At 43.1% G+C, this 22,179-nt stretch overlaps 1 protein-coding gene and 1 long non-coding RNA gene across 5 annotated transcripts in view; one reads left to right on the top strand and one right to left on the bottom strand.

The window, feature by feature from the left end:
- LOC310754437 (rho GTPase-activating protein 20-like) overlaps positions 1 to 699 on the bottom strand; it is an 86,150-nt gene extending 85,451 nt beyond the window's left edge. For 2 of the 3 annotated variants that reach the window (XM_083596267.1, XM_083596268.1), the window contains exon 1: positions 572 to 699. In XM_083596267.1, coding sequence (XP_083452393.1) covers positions 572 to 669 — 98 coding nt within the window. In that variant the 5' untranslated portion in view covers positions 670 to 699. Of the gene's footprint in view, positions 1 to 508 lie in introns of all 3 variants that reach the window. The other variant, XM_083596273.1, reaches the window with a different exon arrangement.
- A 106-nt stretch (positions 700 to 805) lies between these two features.
- Positions 806 to 22,179, top strand: part of LOC310754584 — a 42,117-nt gene continuing 20,743 nt past the window's right edge. Inside the window, exons 1-3 of one of the 2 annotated variants that reach the window (XR_014543892.1) lie at positions 806 to 1,185; positions 10,709 to 10,899; positions 14,964 to 15,097. This is a non-coding gene — a long non-coding RNA (uncharacterized lncRNA). Of the gene's footprint in view, positions 1,186 to 10,708; positions 10,900 to 14,963; positions 15,098 to 22,179 lie in introns of those variants that run through there. The other variant, XR_014543891.1, reaches the window with a different exon arrangement.

Raw genomic sequence — 22,179 nt, 5'->3', positions numbered from 1 at the left:
CAAAAAATTGGCAACTCAAGTAGACAAGAAGGAGCCAAATGTTTTCCCCCACTTACTGTGTCTCCAGCTGGTCCTGCCTTGATTTCTCCTCTGCTTCCTTCTCCTGATGGGTCTCTACCCTCCCTGCCTGCTTCCCTATAAGAACTACCTCTTTCCCCTCAGCCACTATTTACTTTTGTGACACCTGCCTGCCAACTTCTATGGGTTTCATCTATTCATTAATATCCTTTCACACATCACATTTGTGCACACCCATTAGCCTCAACCACAGTCAAAACACACACACACACAAGCATATACCAAGCAGTATCTGTGAAGAAATTCAACAGACTTATTCCCTCATCTTTCTCCATCCATTCACAAATGCGCCCTGTCTCCAACCCACAAATACTCACCAGCTCCTAAAGACAAAACACCAGCCTCCTTCAGCCTTACAGAATGGGAATTCCACCAGCTTCCACCCATCAACACCTGCCAACTTTCACAAGGTCCACAGCTAGACACCAACCTGCTTCTGACACTGGGTATCAGCCCCCTTCAAACTGCGGTCCCTCTCAGCAAGTGAACTTGCCTTATTATGGCTCCACAGCATCCCACTGCCAGATAATCATCTCTGTCCATCTGGAAATTCACCTCCTGCAGGTGGAATAAAGCTGGGCAATGCTGCATGTCACAGCTGCTGCCCTCTGTGTTCTGTTGAAGGAACAAGAATAGGCCCACCTTTATAGCCACTTATATATCCGCCATGTACTTTTGTGATGTCACAGGTACTCTGTAGCCAATGGCAACAGCTGGAGATGCATCACCATAGTCTCCTCAGACCCCACAATTGTGGGTGCCCCTCAGTCGGGATTTGTTTGTGTACTTGTTCATTATTTAAAAAATATTTATAGACTCCCCTTCATCGGTACTGGTAACCAGGGATGGCCATGCCATAAAACTGCTGCAGGGGACCTTTTCCACCTGTAGAGGACCCCCTCGCCCTTCTAAGGGCTGCATGGAGGGGGGAGAGTTAGAAGCAGAAGGGAGAAACTGGACGTCTCTCCAATTATTGAGAACAGTCAGCATGCAAAGACACGAAAAGAAGCTAAACAGAGGAGATGGCTAAAATACTAGTTGCACATCGAAACAAAGCAAACAACCTTAAAAGAACACGTCTCCCGAGCACTCTTTCATCCAAAGGAGGTAAACAGGATCGTATTGCCCCTAGAACAAGCAGCAGTCTGAGGGAACAGGGAGTAAAGGCTCCTTGCAGCTGGGCTGGAGAGCTAATAATGCCTCCCTTCTGCCTCCCTGCTTGTCTTTTTGTCTTGTGAGGGAGCAAATGTACAGTGAGGGTGTCCTTCCTTTTTTATTTGGATTTTTGAATTTATATTTCTTTTATAATGCATACAGAAGGAAACAAAAGTCCAGTGATGTACATGTTATGTACATAATTTCAACACAGATAAAATCTGAAGAGAGAGAAAGAAAAAAAGTCAGGGAACCAAATAGAAATCCAATTATTTATTATTCAGAGGAAAGAGGTTGTAATGGAAGGACGATGAGGGAAAGAAAGAAACTTATAAGACTGTTGAGATAATGAATACTCTATTGGATCAACCAGAGTATATACGTGGTATAATTCAGAGCTGCAACCTCATACCACTTGAAGAGTTGGGGTGGCAGGCAACTACCGTATTTTTCGCTCTATAAGACGCACCAGACCATAAGATGCACCTAGTTTTTGGAGGAGGAAATCAAGAAAAAATAATTCTGAATCTCAAAAGCCAGAACAGCAAGAGGGATTGCTGCGCAGTGAAAGCAGCAATCCCTCTTGCTGTTCTGGCTTCTGGGATAGCTGCGCAGCCTGCATTCGCTCCATAAGACGCACACACATTTCACCTTACTTTTTAGGAGGAAAAAAGTGAATCTTATAGAGCAAAAATATATTTAGGTACTTGCCCCCCCCCCCAATTCCTCTATAACCAGGCTTTGGCCTTTAACTATTTGTGGATTTTTTAAAGAAGTGGGCAGGATGTTTTAAATGTATCCCCCCCCCCGTTGGGGCTCACAAACTCTTCCACTTGTTACACATCTAGAAAGCACAGGTCTGAGTGGTTTCCCCCTGCCCCACTCCTTTCCAATGGAAAATTCATTCTTTAGTGATAGATAAAAAAAAATGGCAATCCAGGGAAAGAAAACCTAAATTGCCATTTGCTCTAATTGAGCACTAAAGAGCGGTTTTTCCAGTCATGAAGCAGTTGAACAAGAGGAAGTGTGGGTAAGTTCTTGGTTTTAATGTACACATGGGCTTATCCACAGTTGTTGTTTTTTTCAACCAAGCAGTGCATAAATTTGATGAAATAAATCCTGCAGTAAGGAAATTAGGGGCATCTGGGAAATGCCTTTAGGCCCATCTTCCCAGAGCATCCATAGATTCCCCATAACTGATTTTGAAATTTGGGCATCTCTTCAACAGTCACACCCTCTTAGTCCTTGTAATGACGAGCAGGTCAGAGGAGCGGAACTCGAAACAGCTTTATTAATGAACTGAGTACAACAAGCCTTCCCTTTATTTTCTGCCTCACTTTGTCCTGCCTCCTGTTTCTTTGACTGCCTATGCCCAGAGCCGTAGCTAGGTGATCTTGCACCCCTGGCAGAAACGTCCAGATTGCGCCCCCTAGCCACGGACAAATTAGCGATTCTTTCTGCCTCTCCTCCAACCCCCCCCCCCGCTACCCGTTCAATTTACCCTCTATTTAAAACCTTTTCTTATGAGGCAATAATCAGTATTTTTCTTTATGGACATATTTTAAGCCGATTTTGTACCCCCCTTGCCTGCGCCCCTGGCGGTGGCCCACCTCACCACCCCCTAGCTATGGCCCAGCCTATGCCTACTGTTGTATGCTCAGCTATGGACAAAAATACATGCTATCTTTTGAGGGTCTTCTTTTTCATCCATTCTTGTACCTTGCATGGTGAAGTCCTGCTTAAACCTTTCCATGGTTATGCTGCCTTGCCACCGAGGGCTTGTCCACACTTCCACTAGGAAGTGCCTAGGAAGTACAACTCTGAGCTGTTCCCTGCTTGTCCCATGCTTTCTAGGTATTGCCTTTGCCCCACCAATTTCCCCCAGGAAACCTTGGCTTTGGTGCTAAATTGGTGATTGCCATTTGTTCCAATTTAGCACCAAAGAGAGGGTTTCCTGGGGGAAAGCAGCATGGCAAATAGGAATGTGAATGAGCCCTGAGTTTCAACTCCCCCAGGGCCATGGGCCATTCCATCTTTCATAGTCGTCTCACCTTGCTTCCCTTGTTGACTCCATTTCTGGTGCATTGTTTGATGAGCAGGTCAGAGGAATTGAATCAGACATAATTTTAATTTCTGTCTCTCTGTCTCGCAACGCGGCACAGCTCTTTTCTATGCTTCTCCTCCTCTTCTTCACTGCCTCAGCGCCTCGCTCACCCCCCCCCACTCGGGCACACAGAGCCCTCAGCAGAAGAGCGCCATGGACTCTTCTGCTGTGGGCAGCTCTGCGCGAGTTCAGGGCGAGCATTGATCAAGGAAGTGAGCCAGAAGAAGCTCTCTGGCTCGCGCCTTGGTTTAAATAGCCCCTCCCCCCACCAGCGGATTGGCTGGCTGGAACTTTGACGTGTCCAGGACCTCCAGTGCTGCTCACTGCCATGGCGTCCACCATGTTGCCTCGCCAGAAGTCCCCAGGCATAAATCTGGGGACATTAATTAAAAACCGGGGACATTCCGGGGACAGATTTTGCCCAGGGACAGATTGGTGAATCCAGGGACTGTCCCTGGGAACCGGGGATGTCTGGTAGCCCTATGTTAAGAACATCTGAAGAGTCTGATGAAACAGGCCAACGATGGCACATCTAGTCCTGCATCCTGTTCTCACTGTGGCCAACAAGATGCATGTGGGAAACAGGCAAGCAGAGCCTGAGTACAAGAGCAACTCTGTCCTCCTGTGGCAACTGTCATAATGGACGGCCTGATGAGGCTGTCGGCCCAGTGCACGGCAGCTGTGCAAAAGGGCATATTCTGCTCATCCAAATTAAACCATCAAAGTCGTCACCAACAGAAGTGGAATTTTTGTTGATCCTGTCATCCATGAGGCTTGTGCCATGTATGCAAGACCTCAGCTTGACTACACAAGTGGTAAGAACCATTTAAGAAGGAACCCAACGGCTGGCTATTTGAGTCAAAAACTCCAGATAGGGTACAAGGAAGGATCTGAATATACAGAATGGGGGAATTGGGTTGCATAAGCATTTAATAAGCATTTAATAATAAGTGCTCTGGTCCATGGAGTCACGAAGAGTTGGACATGACTAAATAACAAGCATTTTCAAAGACTGGGTCCATGGAGTCACGAAGAGTCGGACACGACTAAATAACAACAAGCATTTTCAAAGACTGTGGTTGGGTGAAGAGATGCTGGGACAAATGGGTAGCAGGTGGTGGTTAGGGAGAGGATGAAACAGTCAAGATGACATATATTTGTGTGTGTGTGTTCTGGGGGAAAGCTCTCAAAGACTCCTTGTCCTGCAATGTATTACACATATTGTTGAACAGATCTAAAAGAGGGGAGGGTAAAAGAGAGGAGAGGCAATGGAAGGGGGACTAGTTACCATTCTAACCCCCCCCCCCTTATTTATGGCTGCATCACATTAATGATTGTGAGCATGGAATCTGAGGATGATAGTTATTCTGGTGATAAACCATGGAGAGTAAGTTTGAGGTTGTGTACTATTGAAGAATATATCATGCTGGGGGGGGGGGGGAGGAAAACATGGCAAAGACCCACGGATATTTTAGATGATAGAAAACCCTGCTAATGTCATCCAGATGTTACATTCATCTCATTGTGGGTGTAGACAGGATGTGCTTCCTTGGGCTTATAGCCTGAAGCTGCTAAGTAATTGTGGGTGTGGGCATCATAAAATCCTCAAGAACTTAGCCGAGATACACAATATATGAACTTCTCAGCATCTGACAGCACCAGTGGAACTAAAGTGATGTAATGCGGCTGTTTGCCCTTGGCACATTTTGGAACAGGGTGCAAAACAAGCATCCAAGATAATGTGTTGTGTAGGCAGTAAAAATATTGTTAGATTTTCTAACATTTTCCTTTCCAGTATAAAATAATTAAGCATATTTTCCAGATACTTTTGAAGCATTAAGACTACAAAACCCATGTTGCTGTGTGCAGCCTGCAGCAAAATATGAATGTGCAAGTATTTATGCAGCCTTGAGGCTACAGTATTGTTAATATTACCCATCCTGGGGCAACCCAGTCAGATAGGCGAAATACTACTACTACTACTAGAATCGTAGAATTGTAGAGTTGGAAGGGACGAGGATCATGTAGTTCAACCTCCTGCAGTGCTGCAATGTCAACTAAAGTATCCATAACAGATGGCCATCCAACCTCTGCTTATAAACCTCCAATGAAGGAGACCCCAACCACCTTCCAAGGGAGTCTGTCCCAGAGTCAAACAGCTCTTACCGTCAGAAAGTTCTTCCTGGTGCTTAGAATCTTCTTGTAACTTGAAGCCATTTGTTCAGGTCCTTCCTTCTGGAGCTAGAGAAAACAAGCTTGCTCCATCTTCTATGAGATAGTCCAGATATTTGAAGATGGCTATCAATTCTCCTCTGTTTCTTCTTATCCATACCAAACATACCCAACTCCCTCAACAACAACTCCTCATAAGGCTTGCTTTCCAGACCCTTGATAATCTTGACTACCCTCCTATGCACACATTCCAGCTTGTCAATATCCTCCTTAAATGAGGGAGCCCAAACCAAGGCAAAAGAGAGCAGCAATATGACTTCCGTTGATTGGGACATTATACTTCTATTGATGAAGCCTAGAATAGCATTAGCTTTCTTTGCTGCTGCATCAGGTCCTAGGGCAGGTTACAACAATTAAAAAATTTAAACAGTTCATGCATTGCATGTTTCACTACAAACAGAGAGGCTTACCTGATGTAAGCAAGTGTTATTATTGGAAGAATGAGAGCACAGGTGATATAAAATATCTTTCAGATCAGCCATAGCCAGCCTCTGTAAATCCTTTGATCCACTCTCTTCCCTGGCAACCACGCTGCAACCAGTCTGAACCAGGACTCAACACTGTGATCTGTAAACAAGTTTGGACTAGAGGTGGTTTTCGTAGTGTTGCAGGGTTTGTTTTGTTTCTAAAGTACTGGCTGCACAAATTGAACTAGAAAATATATTACGTTCTGATGGACCTAGAAATAAACTGTTTCCAGCAACATTTTGATGTGGAATGAGAGGACAATGTTTTAATATGCCTTTGCTGCAGGATTGCATTAATATTGCTGCATGCCCTCCCACCCCCTTTTGAGTGCTAAGAGACTCCAGGGGTGCTGTGCTATGACCTATGGTTCCATTTCCTTGGAATGAAAGTGAATGGAGATCGTGAGGTCATTAGTATTTGTGGTTTTATTTACATACATATAAAACCTGAGCATAGAAGGAAGGGCTCACATCATTAACACTCAAACAGATCTTTCTTCCCCATTTGGTTTCCATGGAAGCCCCAAGCCACAGCTTTGGGTCCAGCGCAGAGCAAGAGGAGCCTCTGTATTTCCAGTTTCCAGCAGTAGCCCCAAATTCTCTCACACACTCCTTAGCTTATTGTTCTCCATCCTAGGTTGATGTAGTTCCAACCAGGTGAGGTGGGTAAAGGCCCACCCATTTGTTTCTCTTTGGACAGGTAGACATTGGCAGTACTTAATTGGCCAGCCCAGGCCAGTACCTTAACAAACGCAGTGATCTGGCTGGTTCAACAGGTTTCCTGTTATACTGTCTACCCTCATAGGTACAGAATCACAGGGTTGGAAGGGGCCCCATGGGCATTGTCTAGACTGACCCTCTTCCCAAACCTACAACAATATTACTGCTTTTTTATCATAATTTTTATTGAGTTTTCCATGTTTCATTTCAGTTCAATACACATATTCACAACTTATATTATTTGCTCAAAAGGAGCACTGACTTCCTCCCTCTTTCTGACATCCCTATGACATTAACATATCTATCACATTTCCATAATCACTTCTATATCATATATTAACATTAAGAAATCACACTCTCAACAATATTATTGCTTTTTAATAAATTTGTATTGAAATTTCTCAAATAAGAAATACATAATAACAAACACAACATACAAAACAAAACTTTACTGTGAACTTAGTATCAGAACTACTTGTTGATGCACCAAACTAATAAACAAACCAGAGGACACAATGATATGGAGACACAGCAACCTGGAACATTAAATTCCAAATCTAATTTGTAGATTTTTACATTAAAGGTCAGAAGTGTTTAAGTATTATACTAGTCCTTAACAGAAGAGGAACATCTGGAAGGACGATTCTTCGCTGTTGACGCAAATCAAATTCAATAGACGGAGGCCAATATTCTTTAAAGAATTTGTTTGGCTCTTGCTATGATTAATACAACAATGCTTCTTAATGCTATATTTTCTACATGTATAGAAGGAGCAAGGCAGGGTAAGATGCCCTTGGAAGGTAATAGAGCAAATAATACAAGAGTTCTTGGGATCCAGGCTCAATTCTGCGTACATCCCTGAGTCATAGCCATTCTCTTGTTTGCAGATGAGAACTTTGCAATGTGATCAAATATTTCATGGTTTGCTGCTAAACATCTTCTGCTGCCATTGTATGGCCTCTAGGCAGCAAAGCCAGGCCGCGGTGACCTTCCATCCTTAAGACACTTATATCTTATTGATTTCAGTCTCCTATTTAAGCCATCACCGCAAGGCACCCTTCAATGTACGGAACATGGTTTCCAAAGCAATAGGGAGCGCGGGGGGGCCCCCTCCCCGCTCCCATATAAGACTGTTTTCTTCAAATGAACATTTCCCTCCCTGCAAGCGGTGCATACCAGCCCCATCTCCCGCTCTCTTAGCTTCTTTTCTTTTCTATTTTTGACTCAAGTAATAGAGATGTAGCTGCCCTGACATTTTGACAACAGCGAGACTTTATAAATGAAAGATTCCACCGTCTTTTTGATTGGTTTTGATTTAGCTTCTTTATGCTTCGTTCCCCATCTGGGGAACTCAGTGAAGTGCCCTTCTGAGGACGGACTATTATTTTATCTGTTCTGAATCTCCCAACATTCAGCTTCATTGGATGTCCAAAAGTTCCAGTGTTATGAAATAGGGGGGGGGGTCAGTACCATTTCTCTATCCACTTTCTCCATGCCCTGCATAATTGTAAAAACTTCCATAATGTTGCCTCTTACTTGCCTTTTCTCTAAACTAAAAAGTCCCAAAGGCTGCAACTTTTCATCACAGGGCAAGAGCTCCACTCCTTGATAATTTTGGTAGCTCTTTTCTAAACCTCTTCCATCTCTACAACAGCCTTTTTGACGCGAGGCAACTAGGACCATACACAGTTTTCAAATGCCTTCACAGCATTGATTTATATAATAGCATTATGATATTAGCAGTTCAATTTGCAGTTCCTTTCCCAATGACCCTTGGCATGGAATCTTTTTTTAAAAAATAACCATCTAATTTGGTGGCCATCATTGTCTCCTGTGGAACCAAGTTCCACAGTCTTAACTCGCCTTTTCAGTCTGCCTTTTGATACTTGAGGTGTATATTCTTAGGATCCACCTTACTTTTGTTGTTATAAAACTGTTCTTAATATTGTGTTTTAATGTTGTAACCTACCCTGAAACCTTAGGGTGAAGGATGGATAAATAAAAACAACAACCACAACTAGAGTAACTCCATGCTGCATGAAGAGGGTTTTTTTTTTTTTTGTATCTGTCCTGAATCTGGCAACTTTAAACCTTGATGGAGGCCCACAAGTTCTAATGTTATGAGAGAGGGAGGCAAATTTTCCTCTGTTGACTTTCTCCATGCCGTGCATAATTTTGTAAACTTCTATCCTTTCACCTCTGAAATTCCCTCTGCTGTTTGGCCAGCCACTAGTCCTGTGAGTTGAGCAAACAAATGGCCAATGTCTGGACCTGAGACCAAGATGTGGATAACCGGACAAAGATGACCCCACTTAGAAAGCCCAGCCTATGGTCCAGTCCCCAGAAAATGTGGTTTACCTTCCTCTCTCAAAGCAGAGTTATGTGGAACGGAAAGAGCTGAAAATAGTATGCCTGCCATTCACCTTTTGTGCTAAATTGACTCTCCCCTGGGGATGCTACCAGATTTGATGTCCGCTTGGAAGAAGTCAGTTTTTCCTAAAAGAGGAGGCAGGAACAGTTTTGCAGTGACTGATCTAGGCAAAGCATAGCACGCAAACTGAGTTGGTGGCCAAGGTTTCCTGGCAGGCTAATTTGTGACTGAAGGGCCCTTCCTTTTGGATCAGTGACTGTCCTCTGAAGTATTTACAAACAGTACAGAAGGCAAAGGAACTGTTATATGCTCTTAGTATCCCTGATTCATTGTGGCTCCTGTGCTGGGATTGGGTGTAATAGCCACCTTTGTGGATATTGTGGTAGTGTTACACAGTCATGCGTTTCCTATTTGTTTCCTTCTTTTGACAGCAGTCAGAGATTTATTTATTTTTTAAATTATGGGTGGTATCAACAATATCTGGACATTTTCTGGGGTCAAAATTTGGGAGGGTGTCACCCACCCTTTCAAAAATGTCAAAAGGTTTACATGAAAGAAGCGTTGTTTGTTTGTTTGTTGAGTTTGTACCTGGTTCTTCAGCCAAAAAAGCTCCCAGAGTGGTTCACAAACAATCAAAACAAGACAAATATGTTCCCGGAAGCTTACCATATTTTTTAAAAATGACACACAAGGGCAAAGACACAGAGAGGGAAGAGGAAAAACAAAAACCCAGGTAGATTTCTAAACAGTTGTTCTTAGAATGACCAGCAGGAGGAGGTGCCTGGTGGAGCAGGGCCTTTGGCAAAGGTGATGGAGGTAGCTTCCTGCTTCCCACCTCTCCCGCTGAGGTCTCATCCACAGTTCCTCTTGTTCTGCTGCTTTCTGCCAGGGAAAACCACTCTTTAGCACTCAGAGCAAACAGCAATTGGCTTTTCCAGAGACTGAGGTTTGCTCCGATTTAGAGCTAAAAAGTGGGTTTTCCCTGGGAAAGAAGAGAGACAAGGGGAAGTGTGGATAAGCCCCCAGGCAGCCTGAGGGAATGGCTTTCCCCCAAGTGCCATTTGAGGGGAGAGGAAGCCTGGTGGGGTTGGCCTGCCACAGTAGAGCTGATGGAGGGAGCCCTGCTTCGCAGTTCTCCCGCTGCTGGAATGTAAATGTTACATGAAAATGTATTTTTACCTCTTGGCAACCTTAGGCTTGGCCAGGCAGTATGGTGTAGTGGGAGTAGGTCCAGGAAGATGTAGGTTCCCTCAGCCATGAAACTCTTTGAGGTAACGTTGTGTCAGCTGTTCTCAGCCAGCCTACCTCACAGGGTTGTTGTGAGGAAAAAAATGAAGTGTGTGTGTGTGGGGGGGAAACCATGTTTGCTGCCTGAACCTCATTGGAATAAGGGCAGGATATAAATGTAGTAAAACAAAAATGAGTCAAAATCAGCCTAGCAAATTGTGAAAGCGTGGAGCTGCGCCAAGAGAGGGAAGGGGGGGGGGGTAGTGGAATCAAACCAGCACAAACTGGCCCCTCCTCCTTGCTCACTTCACTGCAGCTGCCTGCCACCAAGTGGATATCTTTATTTTTCTCCAGGTGCTTCCACTAAACAGCCTTTCAGCTTTCTGAAATTTAATTGGATTCAAGTGATGGGAAAGGAGATTCTGACTAAAAATCAGGAGGATCTTCAGGAATCAGGAAGACTGTTTGACAGTGGAACGGACAACAAACCAACAAAGAAAAGGATTAACAAACCATCGAAAAGCCATTGAAAACTCATCTTTCTGGTACGTAAGTGCAACCACACAACATGCACTTTCTACACACATAAAGCCGGGAGAATTCTCACCCACCCACAACATCTTGTTTTGAGTTGCTGGCTTTCCTTTCACAAACGCCATCATTCTTTTTTCTCTCAAATTATTATTTTCTCTTCGCTACATGGGCTGAAATCCACACAGGCATCCCCACCCCCTCCTCTCACCACACACTCCTCCCTCGCTTCTCTCTCTCTCTGCTGAACACGCCGGGCCATTTCCAGTTATTGTCCATGCAGCCGCCAGAACCATCCGAAACACCCTCTTATTTGCTGCAACAATCTATACCAAAATGCTCAGCTTTCATTTCATCCGTTTGTTTATTTTGAAGCTCTGTTTCATTTAAAATGCATAAAACCATACAGTAAAACCATACTGAAAAGGTTAAAACCAGGCATCAGTTATGGAAAGACGCATTCATAATTGCCTGCACAGGGCAGACAAAATAAAAAAAATCTTCAGCAGCCGTTTAAAAGTTGGCACAGAAGGCACCTGTTGAAGCCTTTGCATGGTAGCTGCAGGAGCTGCATCGAGGAACAGAGCCTGAGGCAGAGGAATGCCTGAAGCGCTTGGTTCCCTTTGACTCTCAGCCAGTTCCAACAATCTCCTGTTGTCAGCCTTGCTCTGCTGACAACACCCCCTCCTCTCCCCATGTTTTTGAAGAGCACATGGCCAATAGGGATAGCAGAAAAATTCAGTTTGGGTCACACTTTTATGAAACCTTACCTAACTCTGGTTTTATATTTATATCCTGCCAGTTTCCCAGTTCTGTGGCTTACACAGATAAAACAGAACAAGCCAGAAACATTGAGACAACCATCATTAAATGCTATTAAACGCTAATAGAATTAAAATAGTATTTTTAAAAATCCATTAAAAACACAGACAATAACTTTAAAAAAACAAAAACAAACCGAAAACGAGCCCTTTCATTAGAATCAGTCAGTTTCCAAAGGCTTGTTTGGAAAGTCTTCACCTGCTGGTGGAAGGACAGCAAGGAGGGAACCAGTCTGGCTTCTTTAGGGAGGGAGCTCCAGAGTCTGGGAGCAGCCACCACCAAGTAGGCCCCGTCCTGCATCCCCAGCAAGCGTGAGGGTGGCGGGACCGAAAGAATAGCCTCCTCAGCGTCTGGGCAGGTTCGTTTGAGGGAATGCGATATTTCAGAGAGCCTGGGCTTAAGCAATATAGGATTTTACATCTGTGACTATCTTTAAGAGTCGTGGCTCTGGTGCCCCTGTTACATTTGAGCCTGTGTGCAAATGAGCACATCTCCTGGTACACATCATCAGTGCTGGTTGGTGTGTTGAATTATGGCTAGAGAGATCCCCGGTGTTTGTTCATAGTACAGTGCAATGAATTTGTGGTATTCTTTTTTGCAGTTTCACAGCTCTCTCCCCCCCCCCCACTCCCAGCTGCTCACATCAGCATGGCTTCAATTTTATTCTGTTTGTATACTCACTGGGCAGGAGGCATTGATGTGGGATGTCTTTACCCATGCAAAGGTGTTTCACATCTTAGCTTAGAAATGGCTTTGTGTGCTGCTGCTTTGAGAAACAATGCGTCAGACAGTAGTATCTTACAACGAAGTACTGGATAGGATTTGGATAGTGCTATGTGAACACAGGTTAAAATCCTAGTGCTGGAGAACGAATGAGTGCACAGTAGGTGATATTGTGAATACTGCCCCAGGTTCAAATCCTCAGGGTTGCTATGAGGATAAAAAGGGCAAGAGGGTGAACCATCTATGCTGCCTTCAACTTCTTGAAGGAAGTTAGTATATATGTGTAATTAAAAAACAGCAACAGTACATTTGGCTTTAGACATAGGGCTGATCCATACTTTTGTTGTGCTGCCAATTCTAGACACAGGTCTGTGATGTGGAGGCATGGATCTGAGTAGTTATTTAATTGACATTTGTTCCGATTCTGGAGTAAACAGTGGGTTTTCCCGGGGAAAGCAGTGGGACAAAAGAAAAACCTCTTGGACCTGTGTAGATGAGCCCATTCTTGCAGGACAAGGCATCAGACTTCCCATACCCCAACCCATATACAGTATTACAGTTACACTGCCTGCAGCAGACTTTCCTCTGCCTACATCAAGCTGTCAGATAAGTTTTTTTAAAGGGCAGCATCCTCTTTCTTTCTGCCCATGTGTTGCTGGTTAACATTTGACATGCCAAAGAACATCTTCTGAGCACATGCTTTTTTCCTGCTGCAGAAAGGAAGAGTTGGTTTCAATTAGAGGAGTGAAAGGGAAATGTTGTTATGATGGCATCAGCCTCCACTTGTCAGCATGATAGTCAATGGGACAAAAGCGCATGGTTTCTGTTTTGTTTTGTCCTATGAAATACATTTATCGTAATGTCTGAAGGCACTGAGCTTTTTATGTTTAAAAGACCAACCCTGTAATAAGCACGCATTGGAGAGGATGCTTGCAGAAATGATATTGAGGTCGTGGAAGCCACAGTTTCTTGCACACCCAGAGGAGGAGGAGGGGCTAAGATACACACCTGAAGAAAGGGCAGGTGGGTTCAGTAAGGAGGAAGCAATCCATGTATTGTTTAAACCAGACCACAACTCCCATCAGCATACAGCTGTGCTGGTTGGAGCTAACGGGACATGCATACAGTTCAACTTTTTCAGATCAAAGCTGGGACACGCGTCTTCCAGATCATGCTCCCAGGCAAGTCACGTGATCCGCATTGCAATATTGTCCTGGGGGGGGGGGGAAAGCATTTTTCAGGGTAAGATCATGGTACGTGAAATCACAGCACCCAAAATGGCCACAGTGACCTCTTGTAAAAAAAAAAGGGACGTCCCGTTTCCCCCCGGGGCACTTGGCAGGTACGGACTCGTAGCGCAAAACAACTGGAGGGCACCAGGTCAGTGGAGCCTGGTTTAAATATATACTGGGGGGAAGAGAGCCAATTATGGTGTAGCAATTAAAGTGTCAGACTAACTTGGGAGAGACCAGGATGCAAATCCACACTCAGCCATGAAGCTCATTGACTGACCCTGGTCCACTCAATGCTTCTCGGTCTCCTCCTACCTTACATGGGTGTTGTAGGAATTAATTGAGGAGGGGAAGAATGCCACCTTGAGCAACTTGGTAGAAAAGCTGGCATAGAAATGCAATGAATGAATGAATTAGTAAGTAAGTAAACTATCTATAGTGTTGTTAAACAAAATCACTCTGAAGAAGAAAGTTGCACATCTTCCCCCAGCTTTGGTCCAAACAGAGCTTTGGCAAGAACCTCCCATTTCCCTTGACTCAGAGGGGGTGGCATTTGAAAACCCCTGTAAATTCTCGTTCCTGAGTCATGATCTCAGCGCACTCAGCGACTTCAAAGTATGTGACAAATCCATGTGCTGAGCCAGGGACAGCAAGAGCGGCTTTGCTCACACTTGGAGAGAAAAACCCAATTCAGCACTGGGGAGGCAGAAGCTCTTGTTCTCTGATGTAGGTCAAAGTGTGCACATGTGGCCTTAACAGAGCAGCAGCAGCAGTAGTAGTGACAGGGATTCCACGACCCTCTTTCCTTCCCCCTTTCCTAGGCCTTTTCCTTTATGCGTCGCATGATGGAAACAGTGATAGTGTACACAATATCATGGGGAGAAGGGCTCAGGAAATGTCCTTACTTTAAAGGTATGCAGCATGGTGACAAACCCACTTTCTTCACTCCCAGGAATCATCGGGCTGGGTTTCCTGAGTCTCTGGAATTCAACATCCTGCTTGCTATGCCTATGTTGGAATCCGCCCCCTCCTCCCCCAGCCAGGAAAACAATTGGGAGAATATGTCCCAAAGGCCTAAGAATCTGACCACTGGGTGAATTGGTGTATTTGTGTGTGTCTAAACAATGCTTTAAAGGTGTTTCAAATGGTTACTGGAAGTGCCAAGAACATGAAGGGACATTTTATCATGCTTGGTGGACATGAAAAAAGGCTTTAAAATATTGGTTACAAATACATATGTTGATACAGCAGATTCTAAAGGCTAATATGCAATTGAAGACAGAACTTTGTTTGTTTTTAAGGGTTAATGGATATATAACCGGAAAACAAAACTATGGAAGATTGTGCCAATATATTATTTCAGTGGCAAGATTGAATGCATCTTTTCCATGTAAGATGGAAAAATACAGCCTTGTCTGCTATGGAGGAATCACTGATAAAATCATTGGACTTGGCTGAGATGGCAAAGTTAATGCCTTTAATTAGAGAAAAATCATTATTGACATTTATTAAAGATTGGAAACTTCTTATGGACTTTTTGTGTGACAGAGAAAATGAACTTGAAATATATAGATTTGAAGATTGAAAAAATATTGGCTTATAGAAAATAGATGGTTGTTAAAATAGATGGTTGAAAATAGATGGTTGAAAATAGATTGGTGTGTCCCCACACTAATAAAATATAAAATATATGAGGACCCCCCCCCGCAATTTGATGGGCATTGCCATTCAAATTGTGTGCGTGCACCACGTCATGCGATCAATTATGTGGGCTGGGGCTTACCTCCCCCCCCCATATTTTATTCGAGTTGGCCCCCCTGATGAGTGGATACTATGTTTAGCTAAAGGACAGAGAACTTTTTCCATTCTCTTTTTTCTTTCTCTTCCTTCTTTTCTATTTCCTTCTTTTTCGCTCCTGTTCTTTTTTATGTTAGATATTTTAAGTATTTCTTCTGGTGTATTATAAAGAGATACTTTGTATTGGGTATTGACTTTTGTATATCTTTGGATAAGTATAAATAAAATATTTATAAAGAGAAAGGAAATAGGGTTGGGAAGATAGGAGGGACGTGTTCTCAGGGCCCCTCAAGTGCAGACGGGCCTCCTGGTCAGCTGATGATGGCAGATGAGCATCTCAGTCTCTCTTTCTTTCTCTCTCTCTCTCTCTCTCTCTCTCTCTGGGCTACCTTATACCAACCAAGTCAAAATACCAGCCCCACTAGCTCAGCATTGTCTACACACTGACTGACAGCATCTCTTCGGGGTTTCAGACAGGGGATATTTTCAGTGGTGGTTCCCCATGTGTGAAATGCCCTTTTCTAGTAACGTGTGTCTGTGCCCACCATTGCAGACCCTCTAAGTGTCCCTATTTTCCAGAGACATCCCTGATTTAGAGAAGCCGTCCCAGTTTCTGATTTGATCCTGAAATGTCCCGCTTTTCCTTAGGACGTCCCTATTTTCACTGGAGAAATGTTGGAGGGTATGGAGTTATTCGACTCCCGAGCTGTCTGAAGGCAATTCTGAATAGGGTAGCTTTTTAAAAAAATGTTTAATGTTTTATTATGTTTTTATATATGTTGGAAGCTGCCCAGAGTGGCAGTAAAATTATCATTAAGGAATGTGAGGTCCTTATTTTCATCGGAGAAATGTTGGAGGGTATGTTGTTAATTTTCAGGAGGAGTTTGGTGGCTGAGAAATGCTGTTTATCGGCAACCACAAGATCCTTGCGTGGAAGAATAATAATAATGATTAAAAAATTTAAAGAGCCTTTTCAAATGTAATTGCTTTTAGATATTTTCAGCTGCACTTGTCTTTAGCTAAATTGTGTATCTGTTTGCAGCCCTGCACTCCTTCAGGAGGAAGGGCAGGATAGGAATAAAAAACAGACAGACAGATTCTCAGCCCTACCTGGAGACGCTGGGGATTGAATCTGGGACCTTCTGCATGTAACCCACTTAGTACCACTTGAACAAAAATGGAGATGAGCTAAAATGGTGCCTCCATCCCAATCAGTGGCACCGGCCATACTGAGTCTAAGTAAGGGCAGAATTTGGCCGGAATGTTGATATTTCCTGGATCAGAAGCTATAGTAAGCAGCATTCCTCAAATGCAGAATCAAAATCCTTTCCAAAGCTTGTTTTTCTTGGCCCAAGTGATTTAAACCTTCCAAACCACACAGAAACTCCTCCCTTGGCCTGCTTGTAAAAAATAATTATCAACAATATATGAGCATAATGTAACTGCTGTTAAAAATAAACCCAAACAGTAGAATGTCAGCAGAGAAAACTTATCTGTGACAAGAGTTTTCCTCTTCCCACTGCAATATAGGTTAGGAGATGGTTGAAGAAGGTTGATTCCTGCTGGAGGGGGCAGATTAGGGGTGGGTGGGTGTGGATGGGTGAGGGGGAGAGGAATTACTGTTGTTCGCATTTCCATATGTGTAGAACAACAACTTTCATTGTGTTGATGCAGCCTAGAATAGCATTAGCTTTTTTTGCTGCTGCATTACACTGTTCTCATGTCTGGTCTACTAAGACCCCTAGATCATTTTCACATATACTCTGGAAAGCCAGGTGTCCCCCATCTTACACTGGTGCAGCTGGTTAGTCCTGCCAAAGTGTAGAAACCTACATTTGCCCCTATTGATTATATAACATTTCCCCTTCATTTTCAAGATAATATTCATGGTCTGCAAAACCATAACTGAGAAAGCCAAATGTTTGCAGCAGAAAAGCACCCTTTTAGCAGAAAGTTCCATGACAGGATGAGTCTCTTTTCCTCGACTCCTGCCTGCCATGCAACATCCTAAGAAAGGAATCAGTGGAAGGAATAAATAACAACAAGGAGGGAGGCAGCCAGAACATCTGTCAGCCAAATGGCATCTTGAGGGTGACGCCCAAACTTCCAGACGGCACTCTTGGCCTCCAACCAGAGAATGAGTGAATGTGGACCAGCGTCTGGCAGCCAGCCAAAATGGAGCTTCAAAAAAGGCAGCTATGGAGAAAGTGGGTTTTCTGTGGAAAGTTCCATCCAATCCTGCCTGCTTTCTTGCTTGTGTCAAATGGGTGTCACTGGATGCGAAAGCAGAGTGGCTATTCTGGGATGGTCGAAATGGAATAGAAAATATTCTGAGTCCTCCACTGCCACAAAACCTGTCTGAACTATACTTGCAGAAGAGCTTCCCAGGGCTCCTTTGAGAGGGTGGGTGGAAAAGAAAGATAATGGTGATGGTGATGGTGATGGTGATGGTGATGGTGATGATTATGATTATAATCTGGCATGACTTCCAGTAGCAACAGTGTGGTGTAGTGGTTAGCGTATTGGACAAGTGCCTGGGAAAACAATCTCTCTCTCTCTCTCTCTCTCCCTCCCTCCCTCCCTCCCTCTCCCTCCCTCCCTCTCTCCCACTCCCACTCTCTCTCTCTCTCTCATTTCTTTCTACATATTAAATTTGATTCAAGCCTCCTTCTGAGCCATGATTGAAAATTAGAAAATGCTGTATACGGATCTATTCTTAGAGCAATAGTTCATGTTCTGATGAGCTTCCACTGGGCTTCAGAATGGGAAGAATTTAATTTGTCCACTGCCTCCAATCTCTGTGAACAATTGTGTAGGTTACATAAGGAGAGAACTCTCTTCTTCTTCTTCTTCTTCTTCTTGAATTGATTTTAGAATGTATTTCAATTAATTGATTGTGATTTTATGTAAACTGTGTTATTTTCACTGTTGTTAGCCGCTCTGAGCCCAGCTTCGGTTGGGGAGCGCGGGATATAACTAAAATTTTATTATTATTATTATTATTTCTTCTTTTAAAAAACCCTCTGAAGTGAAGTGCTCCTTGCCTTAATAAACTGAGGCTCTGCCTGAAAGTGGGCAAGAAAACGGTGTTTTTAAAATTGGTTTCTCCTCTCTATAGTTGACCCAACAAGACTCATACTTTGAGTGATCTGAAAATCCAAGTTATTAGAGCCCAGGATCTACCTTAATGAACGGTTACAAAAACACAGATAAAAGAGATAAAATCAGTTGATAAATCTTTCCCAAAGAACCTATGCTCTCTTTAATAGCCTAGTCAAGCAGAGAAGAGCCAGAGTGTAGAAATTCACTGAGGCAAATACAGTGGTACCTCGGGTTACATACACTTCAGGTTACATACGCTTCAGGTTACAGACTCCGCTAACCCAGAAATAGTGCTTCAGGTTAAGAACTTTGCTTCAGGATGAGAACAGAAATTGTGCTCTGGTGGCGCAGCAGCAGCAGCGGGAGCCCCCATTAGCTAAAGTGGTGCTTCAGGTTAAGAACAGTTTCAGGTTAAGTACAGACCTCCGGAACGAATTAAGTACTTAACCCGAGGTACCACTGTATCAAACCTTTAGAACATCTTCTTGAGTCCACTGGTATTTTACTATGTTTTGCTGGAACGCCCCAAATATGTGTAGCTACACATATCTGGAGTTTGCTGGAACAACTCACTTCATGATCCATTGCCATCCAGTGTGGTGGTGGTGCATTGGAGTTAACAGAGGCTCAATAAGCTCACACCAAGAAGCTCATGAACAGCTGCACATTTTGTCCACGGCGTGGAGCTGCACACTTAATGTTTTATGGCAATATCATGAGCAATAGCAAGCAAAACCACTAGGGTCATGTTATGACAAATAAAACTCCACAGGAGGTAATCATAGTCAAGACTCCTAAGATAACAAATGTCCCCTTACAAAATTATCTTCTAAATATACCCCAGTGAAGCCTCTTCTGTCCAGCAATGCCGCCACACCAAGAGAGGTGAGCGGACTTTTGGCATATTCCAGAGTATGTAACTTACCAACCATATTGTGTTTTGGTCAAAACGCAATATGTTTGGTCACAGTTTTCAGGATAGATGAGGATGAATCTGTCGTTGCCAAGTCCTTCATCACTGACAGTTAACTTTCTTTTGCATTCCCTATAAGAAGCAAGCACCCCTCTTCTAACTGCCTCAACAGACCCCTCTCAATGGCTAACTATACAAACAACACTAAGGTCATTTGTCAAAATGGTTGCAATCCCCACCCCGCAGGCATCTGCACTCAAAGCACTGAGGCTGAGGGATATGATGTTATTTATTATTATTTATTTGCTGCATTTATATCCAATCTTTTTTCTCCAAGGAGTTCATGGTTTGTTTCCCTGTATATCATGATATATTACTTGATTAATTTTTAGGGAATGCACAACTGACAAAGTGGTCAGCTTCACCTGTAGACTGGCAGTTTTAAGGGAAAAGGTTTGTGGGAATGATCAGTTAAATTCTGCCTGGTTTAAATAATTATTAAATAATTATTTTAACTGTGTAATGTATTTTATTTTGTCTTATGCATCTTGGTTTTTTGTAACTACACAAATAAATAATATCTGTATACCTAATCTATGGCCGTTGAAGTTATAGAGAGGCAACCCAACAGTATTAATGAAGGCAGGCTATAATATATTTTGCTTTTTCTATAAGGACAAATAAAAGTTCAACTGGATCAAACCAAAGGCCTCTCTTGCTCAGCATTGCATTTCAAAGTTGATCAGGGGGCCTAAATTTGGACTTTTTGTAGGGTTGTCATGTGTCTGGAATTTCCTGGACATATACAGAAATTAGAAAAAATGTCCGGGAAAATGCAGACATATGGCAACCCATGTCGGCAGTGTTGTTTTTGGCAATTTCCCTCAAAAACTTTTATTCCAATTTATTTTATTTTCTGCGAATTTGGCCAAAAAACTCATCAACTTTGGCCAATAAAAGCTCAACAACTTTCCTGTCCAGATTTTCACTGTTTGGCAACCTTTTTGCAATAAGGAAAGTGTTGGGGAAATGTGCTGGGAAGCATGGGATGGCACTTGCTTGACACGAGGGATGGGGAAGAAATTCAGTTCCGTTCACACTTAAAAAGGTGGGCTTACCTAATTTGCACTTTCTGAATCAACATGCAAAGCAAAACAAGCACTTTCTGAATCAACATGCAAAGCAAAACATCCTTCCAGTGATTTCCGGCTTAAAAAAAGCCTTGTTATGCCCTGTGTGAAGAAGTATTTTCTTTCATCTGTCCTGAACCTTCCAACATTCTGCTTCATTGACTGCCCATGAATTGTAGTGTTTATGAGACAGGGAGGAAAACTCTTCCCCGACCACTTCTTTCTGTTATGCATAATTCTATAAACTGCCAGAAAGGGCCCACTCCATGCATGCAGGGATCTGCAGATGAAATGAAATCATGACTGTGCAGAACTCCATATCATGTTGGAAGCTCCTGCAGGTGCACCACTTTCCACGATTAGGGTCCCCTTTCATACATTCCACTGAATGCTGAGGTGAGAAGCATGGCTAACTTATTGCCATTATGGGGTTGTGGGCTGCTGACATTGGGCTCATCCATGCCTCCATTTGTTCTGTGCCTAGAAAGCATGGGTTTGAGTGGTTTTCCACTGGTCCTCATGCCTTTCCCCTTGGCCTTTATGGCCTGCACAGTCCTCGATGCCACTAGCCAAAGACCAAACCTAAATAGGTGCATGAGTTTTTTTGGGGCACTGTTGTAAATAAAACCAAAAAGCCCTTCTATTTTATTTTCAGACTTTCTCCTGGGAACTGTTCAATTACAAAGAATGTTCCCAGGCAACTGAGCTGGTGCTACCGATTATGGAAAAGGAGAAACCCGCCTTAGATATCTCGTCACTGGACACAAATGCCTGAAGCAAAACAAAGGGAGAGCTAGTGGCTTCCCAGGAAGACAACTTTTCCTGACTATCTTCTCTGCGGCTTGCTTGCTTGCTTGCTTCTTTCTTTCTTTCTTTCTTTCTTTCTTTCTTTCTTTCACATTCACAGTGAGAAAAAGAGGGGAAATGCCACACCCACTTTTGCTTCTATGCCTAAAGGTGCAGCGCCCCCTAGTGTCTGGAAGATTTAGCTTTCCTTGCCACATTTCTGTACGAGGGTTTTCTAAAAAGCTATTGGAGCAAAAGCAACCTTTAAAAAAGAGTAGCTCAAATATAATAGTTTCTGGTGCTTAAAAATGCTGACCTGTATAAACTGCAGAAAAACCAGGTTTGACACAAGATTATCAACTGATAAGTCAGCTACTATAGAAGAATTTAACTTGCATTATTAAGTCATACACAATTGATGACAAGGACGAACCCGTGCCTTGTGGGTCCATTAAATCTCCTGTGTCTGGGTGTTCTTCCCTGCCCTGAGATCTTTTGATTAAGGGCAGTATATAAATTGAATAAACAATAATAATAATATACAGCTGTGGTCCAACAATTTTTTTCTTGGTAAATTCAGAGTTACCCACTGCTCAGAAAATCCAGAAAGAAATCTGTTTCTCTTCTAAAACTTTTTTCATACCATTCCTGAACACATCTCTCTGGATTTTCAGGTGTGGACAGTCCCCATTAGCCTGTTTCATCTTTCTTGCTCCATGAGAAACTCCTCCTTTCTCATTTCTGTTCCTTTTTCCCCTTCCTTTTTTGTTGTTGTTAAAAATCTCCCAT

This window comes from Podarcis filfolensis (genome assembly GCF_964270895.1).
Source record: "Podarcis filfolensis genome assembly, chromosome: Z".
Taxonomy (NCBI): domain Eukaryota; kingdom Metazoa; phylum Chordata; class Lepidosauria; order Squamata; family Lacertidae; genus Podarcis; species Podarcis filfolensis.
Note: the sequence above shows the minus strand (reverse complement) of the source record. Positions and strands in the feature narration are given on the sequence as shown.